The sequence below is a fragment of the Schistocerca gregaria genome, chromosome 5 (genome assembly GCF_023897955.1).
Source record: "Schistocerca gregaria isolate iqSchGreg1 chromosome 5, iqSchGreg1.2, whole genome shotgun sequence".
Taxonomy (NCBI): domain Eukaryota; kingdom Metazoa; phylum Arthropoda; class Insecta; order Orthoptera; family Acrididae; genus Schistocerca; species Schistocerca gregaria.
In genome coordinates, this window is record NC_064924.1 from 455,249,043 (window position 1) to 455,268,478 (window position 19,436).

The 19,436-nt window shown below is 46.2% G+C and overlaps 1 protein-coding gene across 2 annotated transcripts in view; it reads left to right on the plus strand.

The window, feature by feature from the left end:
- Nucleotides 1-19,436, plus strand: part of LOC126272968 (2',5'-phosphodiesterase 12-like) — a 173,997-nt gene that overhangs the window by 87,902 nt on the left and 66,659 nt on the right. For both annotated transcript variants that reach the window (XR_007549289.1, XM_049976299.1), the window contains exon 5: nt 19,247-19,402. Coding sequence is in view for 1 of the 2 variants with exons in the window: in XM_049976299.1 (XP_049832256.1) it covers nt 19,247-19,402 (156 nt within the window). In the remaining variant the exon portion in view is untranslated. The remainder of the gene's footprint in view (nt 1-19,246; nt 19,403-19,436) is intronic.

The window sequence follows — 19,436 nt, forward strand, 5'->3', positions numbered from 1 at the left end:
CTTACTGATCCAGAAACAGCAGGCTGAAGCTCCCCACTTATGTTTTATCCCTTATCAGGCAGAGTCCCACAATGAACCTTTTACTGAATGGGAATGTGTTCTGGACCTCTCCTCATCCCACAATTCAGCTCCTGGCCTTCATTCCATCCATAACCAATTGCTCCAGCATCTCAATCCTCCAAAACAACAATATCTCTTCCAGATGTTCAACCATCGTTTTGCCCTCTCCATGGAGGGACATTGTTGTGGTTTTTCCTTAAGCTCATATTCATCATTCCTCAATAGTTTTCGGCTGATCTGTCTGACCTGTCCCCCCGTGCAAGTCATTTGAACAGATAGTGGTTTGTCAGCTCATTTGGTCCTCGAATCTCAGGATGTGTTGTCTCCTTACCAGTGTGGCTTTTGGGAGGGATGGTATCCAATTGATCATCTACTTCAACTGGAAACCACAGTTCAGCATGCCTTTCCTCAGTACAACCATCTTGTAGAAGTTTCCTTCTACCTTCATAAGGCGTACAACATGGCTTGGTGCCATCACATTTTACTTACGCTCCACGAGTCAGGTCTTTGGGTTCCCCTCCCAATTTTTATTCAACTGTTCCTGTCCCACTGGTCATTGTCAGTTCAGGTTGACACTATTACCAGTTCTCCCCAGACCCAAGAGAATGGCATTCCCCAGGGCTCCATATTAATTGTCCTCCTTTTCATCGTTGCTCTTATTGGACTTGTGGCCTCTGTCAGATAGTTGCTCACCCCTGTTCTGTATGTGGATGATTCCTGTATCTGCACTAGTTTCCATTCAGTGGTCTCTGTAGAGCAACAGTTCCAGTGTGCCATCCAGCACACTTCCGCATTGGTACTCTCACATGGCTTTCATTCTCTCCCATTAAATCAGGGTGGTGCATTTCTGCCACTGTACTATAGTCCATCCTGATCCAGAGCTCTACCTTGATGCCCAATGCCTAACTGTGGTCCCCCAGTTCCGGTTCTTGGGTCTCCTTTTTGAAACAAGCTGACTTGGTTGTCCCATATCTGCTTCTGAAGGTAGACTGTTTCAGTAGACTCAGTGTCCTTTTCTTCATTGCCCACACCTCCTGTGGTGCAGATGTTTAACTCTTCTCTGCCTTTATCAGGTGACAATTATGTCCCATCTGGACAATGGTTGTCAAGTTTATGGCTCAGGTGTCCCTTCCGCACTGCTCTTCTTGGCGCCAATCCATCATCATGGTGTCCATTTGGCCACCTGCACTTTTTGCACTAGCTCGGTCAATAGTATTTTGGTTAATGCTGGAATCCTTCCCCTATCCTTTTGTTTCGGCGATCTGAGCTCCTGGTTTTCTATACCATTGCTAACTCTCTCATTCCTGTACACCCTTCCTAGTCTATTCTTTCCACTGCTTTGGGTCATTGACCCCTCCCACTGCCCTCCCTCAGGTGAGCTCCACAACACTTCTTTCTGCTGTGTTTTCCATCATCCTTATTTGTCCTGTTTCCCACATTCTCTCCTGAGACACCTCCCACCCCCAATCTGGGGTAGTTCCTCTGCCCCACTCCAATAGTGTTCAGTTGTTTGTTCCACCCACTCTTACGGGATTTTCAAGATGCTATTGTTTTTCACACTGATAGCTCTAAATCTGCCAGTCATGTGGGATATGGCTTCACATCTTCTTTTTGTACAGAATACCATCTCTTGCCTGCCATATGTGGGGTGTTCACAATTGAACTGATGACTATCTATTGCGCCCTCTGCTTCATTAGTCATCTCTCACATGAGTTTTGTTATGTACAGACTCAATGAATGGCCTTCAAGCTATCACTCTGTGTTTTTCCTGGCACCCTTTGACTTCTGCCAGCCATGACCATTTAGCTGATCTTGGCTGTGCTGCTTGTTTGGTTGATTCCCTTTGGCTTCACAGCTATGTGACTATATCGAGTAATGAGCTGCCTCATTGTCTGGTGCAGGAGGAGGGATGGAGATCATAGACAGCCTCCCCCAATTCTCTGTGATCCCACTGGGAGCAGGTTTGTAGCTTACATCAAAATCCTTTTTGTTCAGTTGCGAATTTGCTCTTGGAGGAAGGGGGGGGGGGGGGGGAGCTGGGTGGCTGCACCACCCTGTCTAATAAACTTTGTGCAATCAAAGAGTCTCCCACCACATTGCGTTCTTCCCTCCACCTCTCCCAGCAGGAATCTGCCACCCTCTGCTGTCTTTGTATCAAACATATCAGGTTGACCCATGGTTTTTCATTCTATAACAAATCCTCCCCCCTTCCCACCAACAGGACTGTGCTGTTTGTGTTGTTCTTCCCATAGTTTTTGCCATCTTAGATCACAGAACCAATGACCTCACTATTGGGTCCCCTCCCCAAATCAACTTACCAACCAACAATTCAGCTTAATAACGACAAATCTTGGGAATCAGGAAACAAACTAAACTCTTTTGGTTAAGCACAAACATTCTTTCAATATTTAGAGCCATGTGGGGTAGCTGCATGGTCTGAGACGTCTTGTCATAGTCCGCGGGGCAAGTCCGGTTGTTATAACAGGAGACATGGGCGATGTGTCCACGTCCATAGGAGAAGGAGGCGAGTAGAGTTGCTCCGACAGATGGTGGTCATCTGGTTCCTGCATGGGCACGTCTCCTGGTGGCGTCAGTTCTTGTGCTGGCACCGATATGATAGTGAGAGGACTGCATTGTGAATAATGAGAGATTCCAGTATCCCGAGCATCAGGTAGAGCCAATGGTGGTGTAGCGGCATCCGGAACAGGTGTTGCCTGTACACGAGGCCGAAGCTGGTCCGAATGACACACTGCAACACCCGTGTACGTCTAGATTTCATACAGGCGTTGGCCACGGTGTCGTAAGATGTGGCCAGAACTCAGTGGTGAACCGGCCAAGCGAAGGCACCTGTGGCTGTGAGGTGGAAGCCCGCAGAAGATGAAGTAGCGTGCGGGGCTGTCGGCCATGTAAGAGCTCAGCTGGGCTGTGGTCACCCATGAGGATGAAACGGTAAGGAGCCAGAAATTGGAGAAGCGCATCATCAGCAGAAGAAGTCAGGAGTTTCCTCATCTGAGTCTTAAATGTGCGGACCAGTCGTTCAGCCTCACCGTTTCACTGTCGATGGAATGGAGAGGGCCGTGACATGCATGACGCTGTGACGGGCACAAAAATCCGCAAAATCGGAAGAGGCAAATTGCGTACCATTATCAATAACAAGAGTAAACGGAAGGCCTTCCAAAGAGAAAATGCGAGCTAGAGCATTGGTGGTTGCCGCGGTGGTAGGCGACGTGCAACGGACAATGAGGAAAGTTAGAGCAGACGTCAATAAGGAGAAGCCAGTACGTACATAAAAAAGATCCCGCGAAGTCACCATGAATACGCTCCCAGGGCTTCTCAGACGAAGGCCATGGTGACAAAGATGACTTCAGGGTGGCGGCCTGTGACACACAAGGGCCGCAGGCAGTGACCATGTGTGCGATTTCAGCGTCGATGCCGGGTCAGTACACATGACAGCGTGCCAGAGATTTTGTGCAAGAGAGACACCAGTTCCCTTGGTGAAGGAGGCACAAGACCGAAGCACACAAAGATGCAGGTACCACAACACGCGGTGAAGCATTTTCGGTGGAAAGGAGGATAACACCATCCCAAGCCGTGAGGTGGTAACACAAAGCGTAGTAGTTCCGCAACGGATCAGAAGTCTTAGTGGATGGACGATCTGGCCAACCTTTCTGAATACAGCGTAAAAGCCAAGAGAGGGTAGGGTCAGAATCCGTAGCAGCCTCCAGCCGGTCCCCGGTGATGGGGAACTATCCACAACCCGCTGCTCGGCAACATCCAGGTGGAAACACAAAAGTTCGTCCCTATCGAATGTCAGATCAGGACCCAGGTGGGAAGGCAAGACAGTACATCAGCATTCGCATGTTGAGCCGTCGGCCAGAAATGAGTCTCATAATTGAAACGAGACAAGTAAAGAGCCCAACGCTGGAGGCGGTGTGCAGCCTTGTCGGGAAGTCACGTTGGATGAAACAAGGAAACAAGTGGTTTGTGATCCGTAACAAGATGAAATTTGAATCCATAGAGAAAAACACCAAATGTATGAAGAGCATAAATAATGGCCAAAGCTTCTTTTTCAATTTGAGAATACTTCTGTTCGGCATCCGTGAGCGTTTTGGAGGCATAAGCAATGGGTTGTTCAGAAACGTCAGAAAAACGGTGCGCAAGGACTTGACCAACTCCGTATTGAGAGGCGTCCGTGGCAAGAACAAGATGTTGGCCAGGTCGATAAGTAGTCAGGCACGGGGACTGTTTCAGCATAGTCTTCAATTTCTGGAAAGCCACATCACATGACGCAGACCAGTGAAAAGGCACGTTTTTATGCAGCAGGTGATGCAACGGCTGAGACACTGAAGCAGCAGATGGTAAAAACTTGTGATAGTATGCTATTTTCCCCAAGAAGGCCTGCAGTTCCTTAACAGATGTAGGGCAAGGAAGGGCATCGATCTCAGCGAAAATTTGCTGAAGTGGACGAATACCATCCCAAGAGAGTTGAAACCCCAAGTATATGATAGATGACTGAACAAATTTTGATTTCTGAAGATTACACTTAAGACCGGCAGTCTGTAAGACATGAAAAAGTGTGCGGAGATTTTGAAGATGTGGCTTTGAAATCGCCACAGAGATGAATATCACCATTTGGCTTAGCAACGACAACGAGAGGAGAGGACAACTCACTGGAAGTGACAGGAAGCAAGAGCCCTGAAGCAGTCAGACGAACCAGCTCCCGTTTGACTTGATCACGGAGGGCCACAGGAATGGGCCGAGCCTGAAAAAACTTAGGCCGAGCAGAGGGTTTGAGCGAGATATGAGCTTCAAAGTCATTTGCACGGCCTAACCCAGGAGAAAAAAGGGACTAAAGTGTCGTTGACAAGGAATCCAGTTTAGCATAAGGAATAGCATCAAAGACGATATTGACAGAGCCATCTATGGAGAACCCAAAAACGCGAAAGGCATCGAAACCAGAAAGATTCTCCGCATTACTATGGTCGACCACAAACATGGGAACAGTGCGAACGACAGATTTGTGAGATACCTCAGCATCAAATTGTCCCAAGAGAAAAATCTTCTGCTTATTGTAAGTCCGTAATTCCCTAGTGACAGGTGACAGGTGACAGGATTGGAGAAGCCAACTGAAGATACATCTGAGAATTGATGGTAGTGGCAGCAGAACCAGTATCCACCTGCATGCGAACATCTCGACCAAGTATTTGGACAGTGAGGAATAACTTCCCTGAAAGGGAAGAAGTACAATTGACAAACAACACAGAATCAGGATCAGTGTCATGTTCATGAACATCATGTATGCGGTCGGAATTGCAAACTGATGACACATGACCCTTTTTTTTTTGCATTTGTGACACCCGGCCCAACGTTGTGGACAATCTTCTCGTGAATGTTTTGTAAAACACCGCAGACATGAAGGAAGTTGCCGTGGATTTTGCTGCAGTTTCTTAGAGGTTTGTTTACGGTTAGGCCGAGGCTGCACTTGGAAGCATACTGCGGCCACACGGGGACACGTCACACGCTTCGTCAACATCACACAGAGGTTGTATTTCCCTGACGTCACCCCAAGCCTCTATTTGCGCTCCAGTGATGCGAGAAATTTCAAGAGACTGAGCGATGGATAGGACTTCATCTAGAGTCAGATTTGCTAACTTCTTTGTCGGGTGCCGACCGGATAATAGCATCCTGTACTATGGAATCGGCGTAGGATTCTTTGTGAACTTCAGTAACAAATTGACACTTTCTACTGAGGCCGTGAAGTTCAGCCGCCCAAGCGCGATAGGATTGATTCGGTTGCTTTTGACAATGATAAAAGGCAGCACGAGAGGCTACCACATGCATTTGCTTTTGAAAATAGACAGTCAAAAGTGAGCACATTTCAGCAAAGGACAAAGATGCAGGATCCTTCAAAGGAGCCAATTGCGACAACAACCGATACATTTGAGGTGAAATCCATGAAAAGAAAAGAGACTTACATGTATCTTCATCCGCGACATGAAATGCCATGAAGTGCTGTTGAAGACGTTTCTCGTAATCAGACCATCCTTCCGCCGTCTCGTCGTAAGGAGGAAAAGTAGGTAGAGACAACAATGAGAGGCATCCTGCATTTGATGCTCCGACGAAATCACGAATCGCATTTCTGAGAAGCGTTTGCTGTTCTATGAGGCCTTGCAGTAGTTGCTCTAAAGTAGCCATGGCAACATGTGGGTCAATGACGGAAAAGAAAAATCACTACCTCATCGCCAATTGTAATTACTTTAAGTTTAACAAATATATTTTAAGGAAGACGCAATACATGAAAGTCACAGATCAAGTAAACAGAGTAAGACGTGAGTATACACTTTAACAGTCAAATCATAACTGAGTCCCAGTCTAGTGGCCGCTGACTGGCTGGCCGTTTAGGTGGCGCTGCTGCTGCGTGGCTGGCAGACAGCGCCGCATGTAGAGGACGCGCGTAACTGCGAGGCGGCACTTTGAAAGATCGGCGAGTCACAACACTTCACTAGTTCCCACTATATCTAACTTTAACCTTTCCATTTCCCTTTTTAAATTTCCTAACCTACCTGCCCGATTAAGGGATCTGACATTCCACACACCGATCTGTAGAACGACAGTTTTCTTTCTCTTTCTTGAGGTTCACCGATGACATTGTAATTCTGTCAGAGACAGCAAAGGACTTGGAAGAGCAGTTGAATGGAATGGACAGTGTCTTGAAAGGAGGATATAAGATGAACATCAGCAAAAGCAAAACGAGGATAATGGAATGTAGTCGAATTTAGTCGGGTGATGCTGAGGGAATTAGATTATGAAATGAGACACTTAAATGGCTCTGAGCACTATGGGACTTAACATCTTAGGTCATCAGTCCCCTAGAACTTAGAACTACTTAAACCTAACTAACCTAAGGACAGCACACACATCCATGCCCGAGGCAGGATTCGAACCTGCGACCGTAACAGTCCCGCGGTTCCGGACTGCAGCGCTAGAACCGCACGACCACCGCGGCCGGCAGACACTTAAAGTAGTAAAGGACTTTTGCTATTTGGGGAGGACAATAACTGATGATGATTGAAGGAGAAATGATAAAAATGTAAACTGGCAATGGCAAGGAAAGCGTTTCTGAAGAAGATAAAGTTGTTAACATCGAGTATAGATTTAAGGGGAAGTCGTTGCTGACAGTATTTGTATGGAGTGTAGCTATGTATGGAAGTGAAACATGGACGATAAATAGTTTGGAAAAGAAGAGAATAGGAGCTTTCGAAATGTGGTGCTACAGAAGAATGCTGAAGATTAGATGGGTAGATCACATAACTAATGAGGAGGTACTGAATAGAATTGGGGAGAAGAGGAGTTTGTGGCACAACTTGACAAGAAGAATGGATCGGTTGGTAGTACATGTTCTGAGGCATCAAGGGATCACAAATTTAGCATTGGAGGGCAGTGTGGAGGGTAAAAATCGTAGAGGGAGACCAAGAGATAAATACACTAAGCAGATTCAAAAGGATGTAGGTTGCAGTAAGTACTAGGAGATGAAGAAGCTTGCACAGGATAGAGTAGCAGGGAGAGCTGCATCAAACCAGTCTCAGGACTGAAGACCACAACAACAACAACAACAACAACAACAACAACCACCATGGACACCCACGTGGCACCCTACTATGCCAACCTTTTTATGGGTGATGTAGGGGAAACCTTCCTAACCTCCCAAAAACCTCTGCCTAGTCCAGTTTCATTGATTATTTCTTTATGCTGGGAACTCAGGGCTAAAATTCTGTATCCTCATTCCTCCACGACATCACCAAGAGATAGCTACAAAGCAGCACCCTCCACGTCACCCATTATCACCCTGTACTGGAGCAGCTGAACCATATCCTTTGCCAGTGCTTTGATTATCTAATGTCATGCCCTGAAATGAGAGAGAAGCTAAAATTGATCGCAATATTTTTAAATTTTTTTTGTTCAGGACAGTCTTTTATAACTTGTATCCTTTCATCATCAGGTTGTCTTGTATCCTTTCATCATCAGGTTGTGTCACCCAAAACATGGCTTGGAAAATATTGTTGTTATTCCTTTTTCTTCTAATCAACTTACGGTATGTGTCAGTCATTCATAATGGTCCTCCAAGCCTCAGAGACAAGCAGTAAATCATCTACATTTTTTATTAGTTCTTTTACTAAATCCCTTGCCAGTAATTTATCTAAAGCACAAATGAAAACTGCCACTGAAATGTTCAAAGTGACTGGCAATACCTTAAACTGAAATGATTTACTGCCAAATAAGAAAGCCATTTACAGTCGTAATTGCTCGTGTAATGCGACTTGCCAATCTCTGGCTGTTAAACCCATTGAAATAAAGAATTCATCCTTCCCAAACCTAGATAACAACTCTTCTATATTCATGGGCATATCCTATTAAATTTCTATGATTGTAAGTGTTCATGCATTCAAAACTAAATGAATACCTCATGCGGGTTTCTTAACTATTGACAACGGATTATTGTACACATTTTTGTAATTGTCTTTTATTTTAAACCTATAAACATGCTCTTTAATTATCCCAGGTTTTCTCTGAAAACGCATTTTTATTTAGAATATCCTCTTAACTGAAATTTCCGTTCTTTGGACAATACAGACAGACTCTCTTGCTTTCAATGTAATGCTACAGAGTAACTCACCGTTCCCTTGTTCCATTTCATCTACCACAATAATATTAGTAGAAATCACTAAATGAATATGCTTCGCCAGAGATTGACCTTTAAATTCTAAGAAATTATATCTCCTTCCCATAAAACTCTTTTCTGGTAAAAATCTAATAATTCTCAGTTATCAGCTAACACTCTAAGACTAACAGGACATCTAAGTTTAAATTAGGCACTATACTCAGTGTAGTGGTGTGGCAGTATTGCTGGCATGCAGCCAGCCATGCTAGGCAAGACTGTGAGTGTACCTTTAAAACTTGGCAACACAGTGAGCATGTGACACTCAAGAAAGAAGATTGACTGGTGCCTGGTGCCTACCAATCGACTCACTGAAATCAGAGTATACCAACAGTGTTTGGTAAGAGATCAACATATCAATTGCAATAGGTAGTTGCATTTCTTCTTTTATTTATTTACCTTCATGACACCGAGCGAGGTGACGCAGTGGTTAGCACACTGGACTTGCATTCGGGAGGACGACGGTTCAATCCCGTCTCCGGCCATCCTGATTTAGGTCTTCTGTGGTTTTCCTAAACATTTCAGGAAAATGCCAGGATGGTTCCTTTGAAAGGGCACAGCCGATTTCCTTCCCAATCCTTCCCAAACCCAAGCTTGCGCTTCGTCTCTAATGACCTCGTTGTCAACGGGACATTAAACACTAACCACCACCACCACCTTCATGACAGGTAATACCAATGACAAACACTCCTCTTACAGATAGTATGCGGCAAGGATGCTTTTTCCTCAATACTGATGGCAATTCTTGTGAGATTAATGATATTTCTCTCCAGGAATCTAAGTGAATATCAACTTTCTTTCCAAAAAGTATCACCCCTTACTAATGGTTTATCTCATTCGTTCTTAGATTTTATTTCTTCTTCTTCTTCTTCTTCTTCATGTAATTACTCATGTGTAGTTGTTGACCGTGTAGGGCTACTGTCTTCTTTATGTGAGGTCTTACTGTTCCATTGTTATTTCCTGTAGCCTGGTTCATATCCCAAAATGTCCCTTGTTTCTCAACTATATGTGCAAAAATGATAGGCCATTCAGCATATTGGGACAGACATTGTTTATGGTATTAGAATTAAATGTCTGTTTCTGATTACTCTTTTGATTGTTTCTCTTATTGTTATTTTGATTTCTTAATTTACAGTATTTACTTACATTTTCTCTGTGGAACCTAGGTGGATGATGGTTTCCACGATTATTATCTGATTGGCAGTTTCCTCCTTGGGTGTATTCTGCTCAGCTGATTGACGTCTCTGGCTGTGGATAAGGACGAGCAAGTGGTTAACGCACCACTCTCCCAGCTGTTGTCAGGTTTCATGACCAGACCCACTGCTTCTCAATCAAGTAGCTCCTCAAGTAAAGACCTTCAGTAAATGTTAACAAATCACTTGCCCTCATTCACCACTGATACCGTATTTCCTTTTTCACATAGTACGGTAACCTACAAACCAACACATTAATAAATGAATCTCCTCTCTATGATTGTTCAAGTATTTGTATCTGGTTATGTGCCTCTAAAGTCACTACTTATAACTACCCTAACTACTATTACGGTGTGGCGCCAATGAAATCGACACCAACATCGATGCATCCATCTTTGAACTAAGCTAAGATTATCTTTGGCCTCTTCCACCATAGCCAGTTCTCTGTGAGCCTTGCTTGTGTAAAATGATGAATAAATGAACTACTGCTAAATGAGTGATTATTGGCACAATCTACCCAGTAATTCCCCTCACAGGTGACCCCGAGTTGTAACGTCTTCCGTTTTCGCCGTTTTACTGTGTCCGCGACCTCCGTGTCAGTTATTTTCGTATGTATTACATCAACACAGCATTCGAACAATGACTTCGGCCCAGCGCCTAACACCGGATTTTATGATCGACATGCATCATGTTGCAGGCGATGTACACCTGCCAGGACTGCAACATAATGCCTCTCACTAGATGACTACGCTAATTTCGCCGGACGTTTTCAAGCCTGCAACAATAAGTCAGACTCCAGCTATCAAACGCCTTTGGTTCCACCACATGTGCACTCCCTCATCGACTGTGCAGTTACCTCTTATGGATCTCCGTGCAGTGCGGGACCAATGACGATTTCTGCAAATGCTTCGTTGGACAACCTACCACCGCCAATACAACGATTTGCCACATCGCAATCTGTGCAGTACCACCGGATACCTGCCACGTGGCCGGAACTGCTTTGTTCACAGGTCAACCTGCTCAGCATCCGACCACGCCCGCGTCTGCCTCGGTTCAGCATCAGCACGTGCCTTCCTACTTCGATACCTCGGCCTGCAACAGGAACAATAACTTGTTATCTGTGCCTGACCTCCACCTCCATTTCACTGCTACGCCTCAATGTTTTGTGCCACCAGACTCACCTTATCTGCACACCGTTTTCAGTGGAGTGACTATGAACAGTGAACATTCACACATTCCGTCCCACGTTCGACATCATTTCCCACACTGTGCTTCTGTACAGCCTGCACCACCGCAGCCTCCCTGCAACACAGGTGGCCCCGGCTCTGATCATAAGTCGAGCTTTCCGCGGACTAACTCGCGTTCTCAAACTTTGAACTTTTTCTCACCTGTCGCCCTCGCACGGGCTCCAGTCGAGCTTCCGCTACTGTTCTCGGCACATCTCGGGCCTCATCCACGTCGGTCTTCTGCGATGCGTCAATCCGAACTCACTCGCATCATGTTGAGCTTCCACAACCACAATCGACACATTACTGTGTCTCACCTGCATTGGCCTTCCGTTTCGCAACGGATCGTGCTCAACCTCAATGTGTCACCTTCACGCTGCCACACGAACAGCTGTCGTTGCCACATCCCCTGGAGACACACTCTCCTGGAATACTACAGCAACAACAGCTCATTTCAGTCAGTGCCCCGATGAACTCAACTCAACCTGTTCTTCCGAACATTTTACAACGCTTGCCGATGCTGCCACCTTTTAATCCCGACAGAACTACAATCTGGTTCAAAATTGCGAACGAAGTGTTCGACCATTACAAACTCGATGAGTCAACCAGGTCTCTGTGCCTCATCACCCACCTGCACAACCAGGAGGACTTGATTGCTGACCTGGTCGACGCCCCGGACTCATCTACCTGGTACACTCTAGCCAAAAAGACAGTTCTACGTCGGCTTTCATGCTCAACTGAGGCAGCAATACGGCAAGTGCTCCACGTCAAGCAACTAGGCAACGACAAACCTTCCCAGCTCCGGAGATGGCTACATGCCCTGGATAGTGCCAATCTACTCTCTGACACAGCTCTCCTCGCCATCTGGTCAGATAAACTATCTCCTCACATCTGCTTTGTTCTGGCTCAGAGGTCTCCCGAACCTGTCGAGCAAAGAATGACAATTGCTGACAAGCTACATGATGCATCACTGCTCTATTTTGTCAGCCGCTACCTACCTGACAAGTCTCAGGTTCAGGCTCATTGTCCTGCGGCCGAACCCAGCCGGGGCCGCATTGTGCCGACCGTTCCGCTCGCTCTGGAAAGTAGCCACCAGCTCCGCCCATGGTCATGCCCCCTCCTGCAACCGAGCCTGCTGCGCACACCAAACCTCGGCCACCGCCACTGGAAACGAACGTTCCGCAGGAACCGCACAACCCGAAGTGTTACTTTCACACACAGTTTGGTGAGGCGGCACGGAACTGCAGACCACCCTACTACTTCCCAAACACCAATCACAGGTAGGTCTGGGTGCTGCCTCCTGCGCACAACATGACAGGCACCCCCCAGTGCTCCATTCTGTCTGGGAACGACCTGATAATTGTGAACAACTTTACATTAAAGACATTTCATCAGGATACCTTTTCCTAGTGGACACAGGCGCTGATGTTTCACTGCTGCCTACGTCCTTAGCGTCATCAAACATCTACCCTCATCGTACTTCACTGCAGGCCATGAATTCAACTAAACTACAATGCTTGGGTTCAGCTTCCCACGTCGTCTCACTCTCTGCAAACTGCAAATTTGAGTGGACTTTTTTAGTTTGCGAAATTGATGAAGCTATACTAGGCACTGACTTCTTGCGACACCGTAAACTTTCACCGGACCTAGTGTGAAACACCGTGTTTCATCAACAATCCAAGACTCATTTCCCCTGTGCTCCGTCGAGGAAATACTCCCCCAACCCCCCACGTGACACATTGGTAGGGGCTCATCTCATCCATACATGCTCGTCTCTGTCGGCGACTTTACAAGAAACAAAACACGAGTGCCTTGTCAAGCTTGAAAACATCGCTAACCTATGCAAGGAAAACTTTGAGCTCTCCCTCCGGCTCCATGAAACTCAGCTTCAGCTCTCTGATGCAGCAAAAGAATAACAGACACTACAGTGAGGACAAAGCAAAATCAGTAAGTGCGCCGAACCTGCTTGCAGGCCCAGCAATCAAGCCTTCGTGTTTTTACCTCCCGCTACACCTCGCAACTGTGCTATCAAGATTGCCATAACATGTACTGACAACTCCGCAGCTCCACACCCTCTTAGCACGGCAGTGTTTGACACTCGGCCGGACACAAGTGCGCATGAGCGACGAGCGTCATATGTCCCTCGCGGACAGCACCTTATACTATGCAACTTCAGCTCCTGTGCGCCGCTGTGCAACCGCCACTGATAACACAAATAGTGCACTAGTGCCAAGCGTTTCGCCCGCAACCGTGCTGCCACAGGCCGCGCCAATGTACAATGGACTCACTAATGGCTCACCAGCTCTACCGAGCTCACCCGACCACGGTGCCAGTGCTTCGGGCCGGCAGCCATCTTGTCGCGTTGACGCCTGGGACACTTTGCCGCCTCGGCTCCCGTTGGATCCGCCGAGTGGCTCCGAACACTACGACCATGCCTCGCCTGCCCCGCCCACCACACGTTGTAAACAAACCGCCTCCCGCACCACCAGCAACATTTCCGTCGTCACCAACGGCACGGTTCACAAGCTTCGCCTCATGCCAGATCAAGTAAACCATGTCGACTTTGTCCCGAGCACCTCTCGGATCTTAAAAATCAAATTTCTGTACTACTAAGCTCCGGCATCATTGAACCCTCTGCCAGTAGCTGGTATACGCCCATACATATGACACCCGAGAAAGACGGGTCCTGGTGCATGTGCGGATACTACCGTCAACTAAATGCACAAACAATTATGGACACCTGCCCCATACCCAAAATTGCTGACTGCACCAGTTCCCTCGCAGGTGCGACCACGTTCTCTGTCATTGATTGCAAATGGGCTTACTACCAGAGCTACCAGATCCCCATGGCACCTGAAGACATCGAGAAGACAGCAATCACCAACCCGATTGGGTTATTTCCGTTTCAATTCATGCCCTTTGCTCTGAAAAACGCAATCCAAACCTGGCAACGCTTCATCAACGAAGTGCTATTCGACCTAAAATTCTGCTTTGCATATCTTGATGACATTCTTGTGTTCAGCTCCTCCACTGAGGACAACATTCGACATGTGCTAACTGTTATGAACACTCTTGCGGCAGCAGGCATCGAGGCCAACCAGGACAAATTGCAGTTACATAAACCCGCTGTCACTTTTCTTGGTTTTTGGGTCTCTGCTGACAGCATTTCACCGACCCCTGGGAAAGTATAAACAATGCTAAACCTAACCAGACCTTCGTCATTCAAAGAGCTCCGGCACTTTCTGGGGACAGTTAGTAATTATCGCCGAGATCTACCTTGGGCTGCGGGGATTCAGGCTCCACTGACGGACACCTTGGCATGCACCAACACTTCTGGATCTCTGACTGTTCCATGGACCCCTGCCATGACTGACTCTATCACTGCCCTCAAAAATCTTCTTGCTGAGGCCTGCACCGTCGCGCATCCTCATTGCAATACGCAGCTTTTCATCACCACAGACGCGAGCGATACTGCCATCGGCGCTGTCCTTAGCCAGACGATTGATGGCCACACTTCGCCTCTGCAGTTCTTCTCGTGCAAGCTCACCAATGCACAACGGAAATATTCTGCGTTTGACAGGAAGTTGCTCGCGGTCTACAAAGCGATCAAGCATTTTAAGACAGACCTTGAGGGACAGCCTTTCTATGTTTTAACGGACCACAAACCGCTGGATGCGGCCATTACAAACCCAGCAGCTGACCTGCCTCCTCGCCGCTTCAGGTATATGGACTTCATATCTCAGTTCACGACCAATGTCGGACACATAAAGGGTGCCGACGATATAGTTGCTGATTTCCTTTCATGAGTCGACACCATCCATATGCTGTTAGACCTCTCTGAACTGCCTAACCTCCAACCCGCCGACGAGGAAACACACTACCTGTTCACTACACTTCATCCGCACCACCTTCCCTGTCATTTCTGGTGAGATGTGGTTCAACGACAGTACAGGCACGTTACGCCCCCTCATCCCAACCAAGCTACGAAGAGCTGTCTTCAAAGCATTGCATAATTTAGCCCAACCCGGTGTTCGTGCATCCGCCCGCCTCGTAGTGGAGAGCTTTGTGTGGAGAAATGTCAACAAGGACTGCCAGCAATGGGCATGTTCCTGCGTCACGTGCCAACCCTGCAAAGAACACAAGTACACTTCACCCCCCCCCCCCCCCCCCCAATAGGCACCTTTTTGATTATTCCTGGGCGTTTCCAACATATTCATATTGACGTTGTCGGCCCTCTCCCCCCCCCCTCTAACGGCTATTGTAATGTTCTCTCGTCTTTCGACCGAACATCTCGCTGGGTCGAGGCTGTCCCCTGCCCAATATTACGGTAGAAACTGTTGCTCAAGCTTTCGTCGAGTCATGGGACTTGTGAGCCCTTCCGCTTCTCTCCCTCAGTCTGACTTACCTTCCTTCGTGGACCGCGTCAGACGTCACTTCATCAACCTCCATATAGTCATATACTTCTGCCCACCAGCCACTCACGCTCTAAGGTTCATGTCCCGAAATCTCTGGACAATTGCGAGTATGGCATGCTCCGAGATGACACTGTCTGTGCTCCCCTCCAACCTCCGTATACTGGCCCGTACCAAGTTCTCCAGCACTCAACCAACACGTATGACATACAAATGGATGATTCAGCTGTTACAGTCTCTCTCAACAGACTTAAGCCTGCTCATGTTGAGCCTTCTTCTTCCCCCCTTCAGGCCACGACTACGCCAGTCACTGTCATGGCTCACGATGCTCTGACCACTCCCTCCACGTCAGACTTACACACTCGTTCAAGTGACTTCCAGCTCCAGTCGTCGAGCTCTCCTCCGACCTCGCCCTCTACTCCGGTCTCACGCACTCCATCGAGTGACCACATGCTCCCCACGTCGAGCTTACCTATGACCACACCCTTGCCACCGGACTCTTCTCTGGTCCCTTCGACCTCTCCACCGTCGCCTGCCTCACCCTGTTGAGGTTTCTCACGCCCCCCCAACTTGAATGTGCCCTTGCTCGAGGTGTTTGTGCCTGTACCCCCTGCCATAATCCGTGACATCTCAACAATACTTCACGATTATACGCTGTTCGTTGTGTGTTTCTCTTCATCCAGTGCTCATGACACAACCTCCGCCATTCCCTGCCACCTGGTGAAATGTGTTTCCCTACCACCCGACATCAACCTGGACGTGCTTCGTGTGTTTGCCACGCTCACCGGAGACGCCATTGTCGTCGCTCTGTTCCACCCGCAAACCGCTGGCCTACCTGTCACCGCACGACCAGCATTCCCAGTACGACGACCGGCTCGCTTCAACGACTTCCAGGTCTGGTGGCCGAACCTTACTTCACGACATCTACCCACACAGCTCCCCGACGATGCTGTCGAGCTGACCACTGACCATGGTACAGCTCCTGCGGACGCCATAATCACCCCCCCCCCCCCCCCCCCCCGGCCTCTCAAGAGTACTCAAGACATGATCCAACTGAAATGTTACATTCTTTTGCAATCTCTCGGTCAGTGGCATGCACAATTTTGTTTATGTTCCTGACATGAGCGTTGTCGGTGGATGCCGAAGGGCATCTTGAACAAGGGTCATCCTTAATTTCCATCCGGCCATTTTTATGCTATGTGAACCATTCATATCACTGAGTATGGCCTAAGCAGTCCTCACTGTACACTTTCTGTGTCATTTGGTGTACCTCTGTTAAGGTTTTCTTGAATTCCGTGCAAAATTTAATGCAGATGCATTGGTCCTCTAACTCTGCCATCTTGAAATTCACAAACAATGTGACACAACTTTCTACTCAATACAGCACTGAACAGTAACAAACATACAACAATGATACTTCCTGCAGTTACACACTATACACAGATGTGTGCAGGGATGCCAAATGCATTTTGCTCCAACGCACCATTTACATGCACCGAAATTACAGATTTTGTAGAGTTTTTTGAACAGATCTCATACTGGAGTAATTATCACACCATATAATTTCATTTGTTTTTTTAAATTATTTATTTGTTTTTTCCTTGCCATTGCTATACGTAATTGTGGTCCATTTTTTGGAGCTATCATTTGAAAATGCCATTACAACCAAAACTGGACAGTAGCAGAAAATAAGTAATAATTACAGTCAAAAGCTGAAAATATGATTTCACGATACAGTACCTGTATCATTCATCTTTGCAATGGTGCAAGAATCAAACTGGAGTAGTACTCCTGTATCTACCTTTGCAAAGGGGTATTTGAAAATGAAGTTCACCACTTCTGCTTTAGCCTTGCTACATTCAATTTCAGTTCCTGTATCATCCATACCTATGTGAACTGTTATGTTGGTGCCACTGGCAACCTTTGCATACGACCAGAATTTCTGTGTGAATGGTGGGAGGTCTGTTGATAAGAGTCTGTTACAGTAGTTGTTGAAGGCTTATACAGTGTTCTTTTGAGAGCCAAACATATTTCAGTCAGTACCTATCTCATCTATAGCCCTATCCTTCATATTATACCTATTCTGCACCTATGGACAAGATTATTTTTTGAACAGGTTGTGCCTTAGAGGTTTCTTTGCAGAGACTGCATACCACAGAAGGTGCCTCCCATTAGAAACTGTTCTACTAGGTACATATCTGCCCTGTGCATGGTCAACTGTTTTGAGCTGCAGTTCCTCTATGTACTTGTGCCCGGATCTAAAGGTTTAGAGTTTTTCCATGAGATATGACACTACTACCTCTTAGTCTACTTTATTGAACATGTTTATCTTTCTATTTGTTTTAGCTGCCATTCCTGTTTTGATAACAATTTTCAGTGTCTCATAGTCACTAATGTCAGTTTCACTGCAGACATTCAGAGACTTCAGATATGTTCTTGTCATTATAAATATATGTTAATGAGTAGGCTTCCAAACATCTGTTCTGAGTAGTTTTCACTGAAAGCATTTAATATTGCCTGTGAAGGTTTTCTTGATGTGTCAATGCAATAAAATTTTCATAGGTTTCTTGCCACATAAGATTGTAGTGCAAGGGTGATACTTCAGGAAGGCTACTCTCTCTTTCCATCTTCTGGTAAAGTGTCCGTCTATCCCAACCCGTCTCCTACTGTAGGTATCGGAGGTGGGCATTATGAATTTATGTGGCTACTGCCAATGATAATTTATTAAAGAGAGAGACTGTCATACACTGGCACTTCGCCAGGAGATGGAAAGAGTGACCTCCATTGCTTTTTATGGGTACTTCAAGCTTCGGGATTTTGTTATGAATGCTTCAGTAGTTCATCACTAGAATTCGGATAGTCTTATCTGTGAGGGGCATTTCTTTGAGTATCATACAGCTATCTTTATCTTGACTCAATGGAGAGTAGCTTAATATGTCTGTTCATAGATTTCTTTTTATGTCTGTCATTGATGTAGTAGGCTAAAGATATTGCAATGGTGTTCCTTTCTAACACATTCCATTTGCTGTGTATTGTTCTATACACCACGACCATCACCACCACCACCATCACTACTTTACGGAGTAGGCTGCACAACCTGTTCCAGAAACCATCTTGTCCATAGTCATCTAACACTTCCCTATCGAGTGGGCCTGTAGCTCATGACGATTCTAGGTAGACAATCTTGCTGTACTGTTTCTAAATGGCTACACTAGCTGACTCCATACTTTTTAATTTTGGTTTCCAAATTGAAAATCTGTAGCTCTTGCCTTATTTCTGTGCTTCATATTTGGTCCATCAGTGTGCAGCCTTTATCTGCCTGAGAAATTTCATCTCAACTGACATAATTTTTACTCTCTTTTTTTTCAAGAGAACCCATGTCTCACTTTCATATAACACTACTGAAACCACCATTGTTTTTTTTCAGTTTAGTTTCCCTTGTAGTTTTATATTTCAGAGTTCTCTGAGTTGTTCTACATGTATGTTTAAATTCATAAAGTTGTGAAGTGATAAATATTTTTCATTTTGATTCAGAGGATCTTAGATTGTCTATTTTTTGGAATGCTATACTTTGTTGTTTTCTGATGTGTGGTTTTAAATGAAAGGATGAAAAGATAACTTGCTTTCCTTTTTTGCAGATAGCTGTGTTGATATCTCTTGAAGAGGAGGATAATTGTGTGATAATTGCTAACACACATTTACGCTCCTGGCCTGAACCTGATTATTTTCGTGCTTTGCAAGCTTCTGTTGCTCTTGCATATCTCCAGTCTGTTGTGGGAGATATTTCAAAGAAGGTAATTATTAGAAATGTATTTTCTCCTTTAAGTA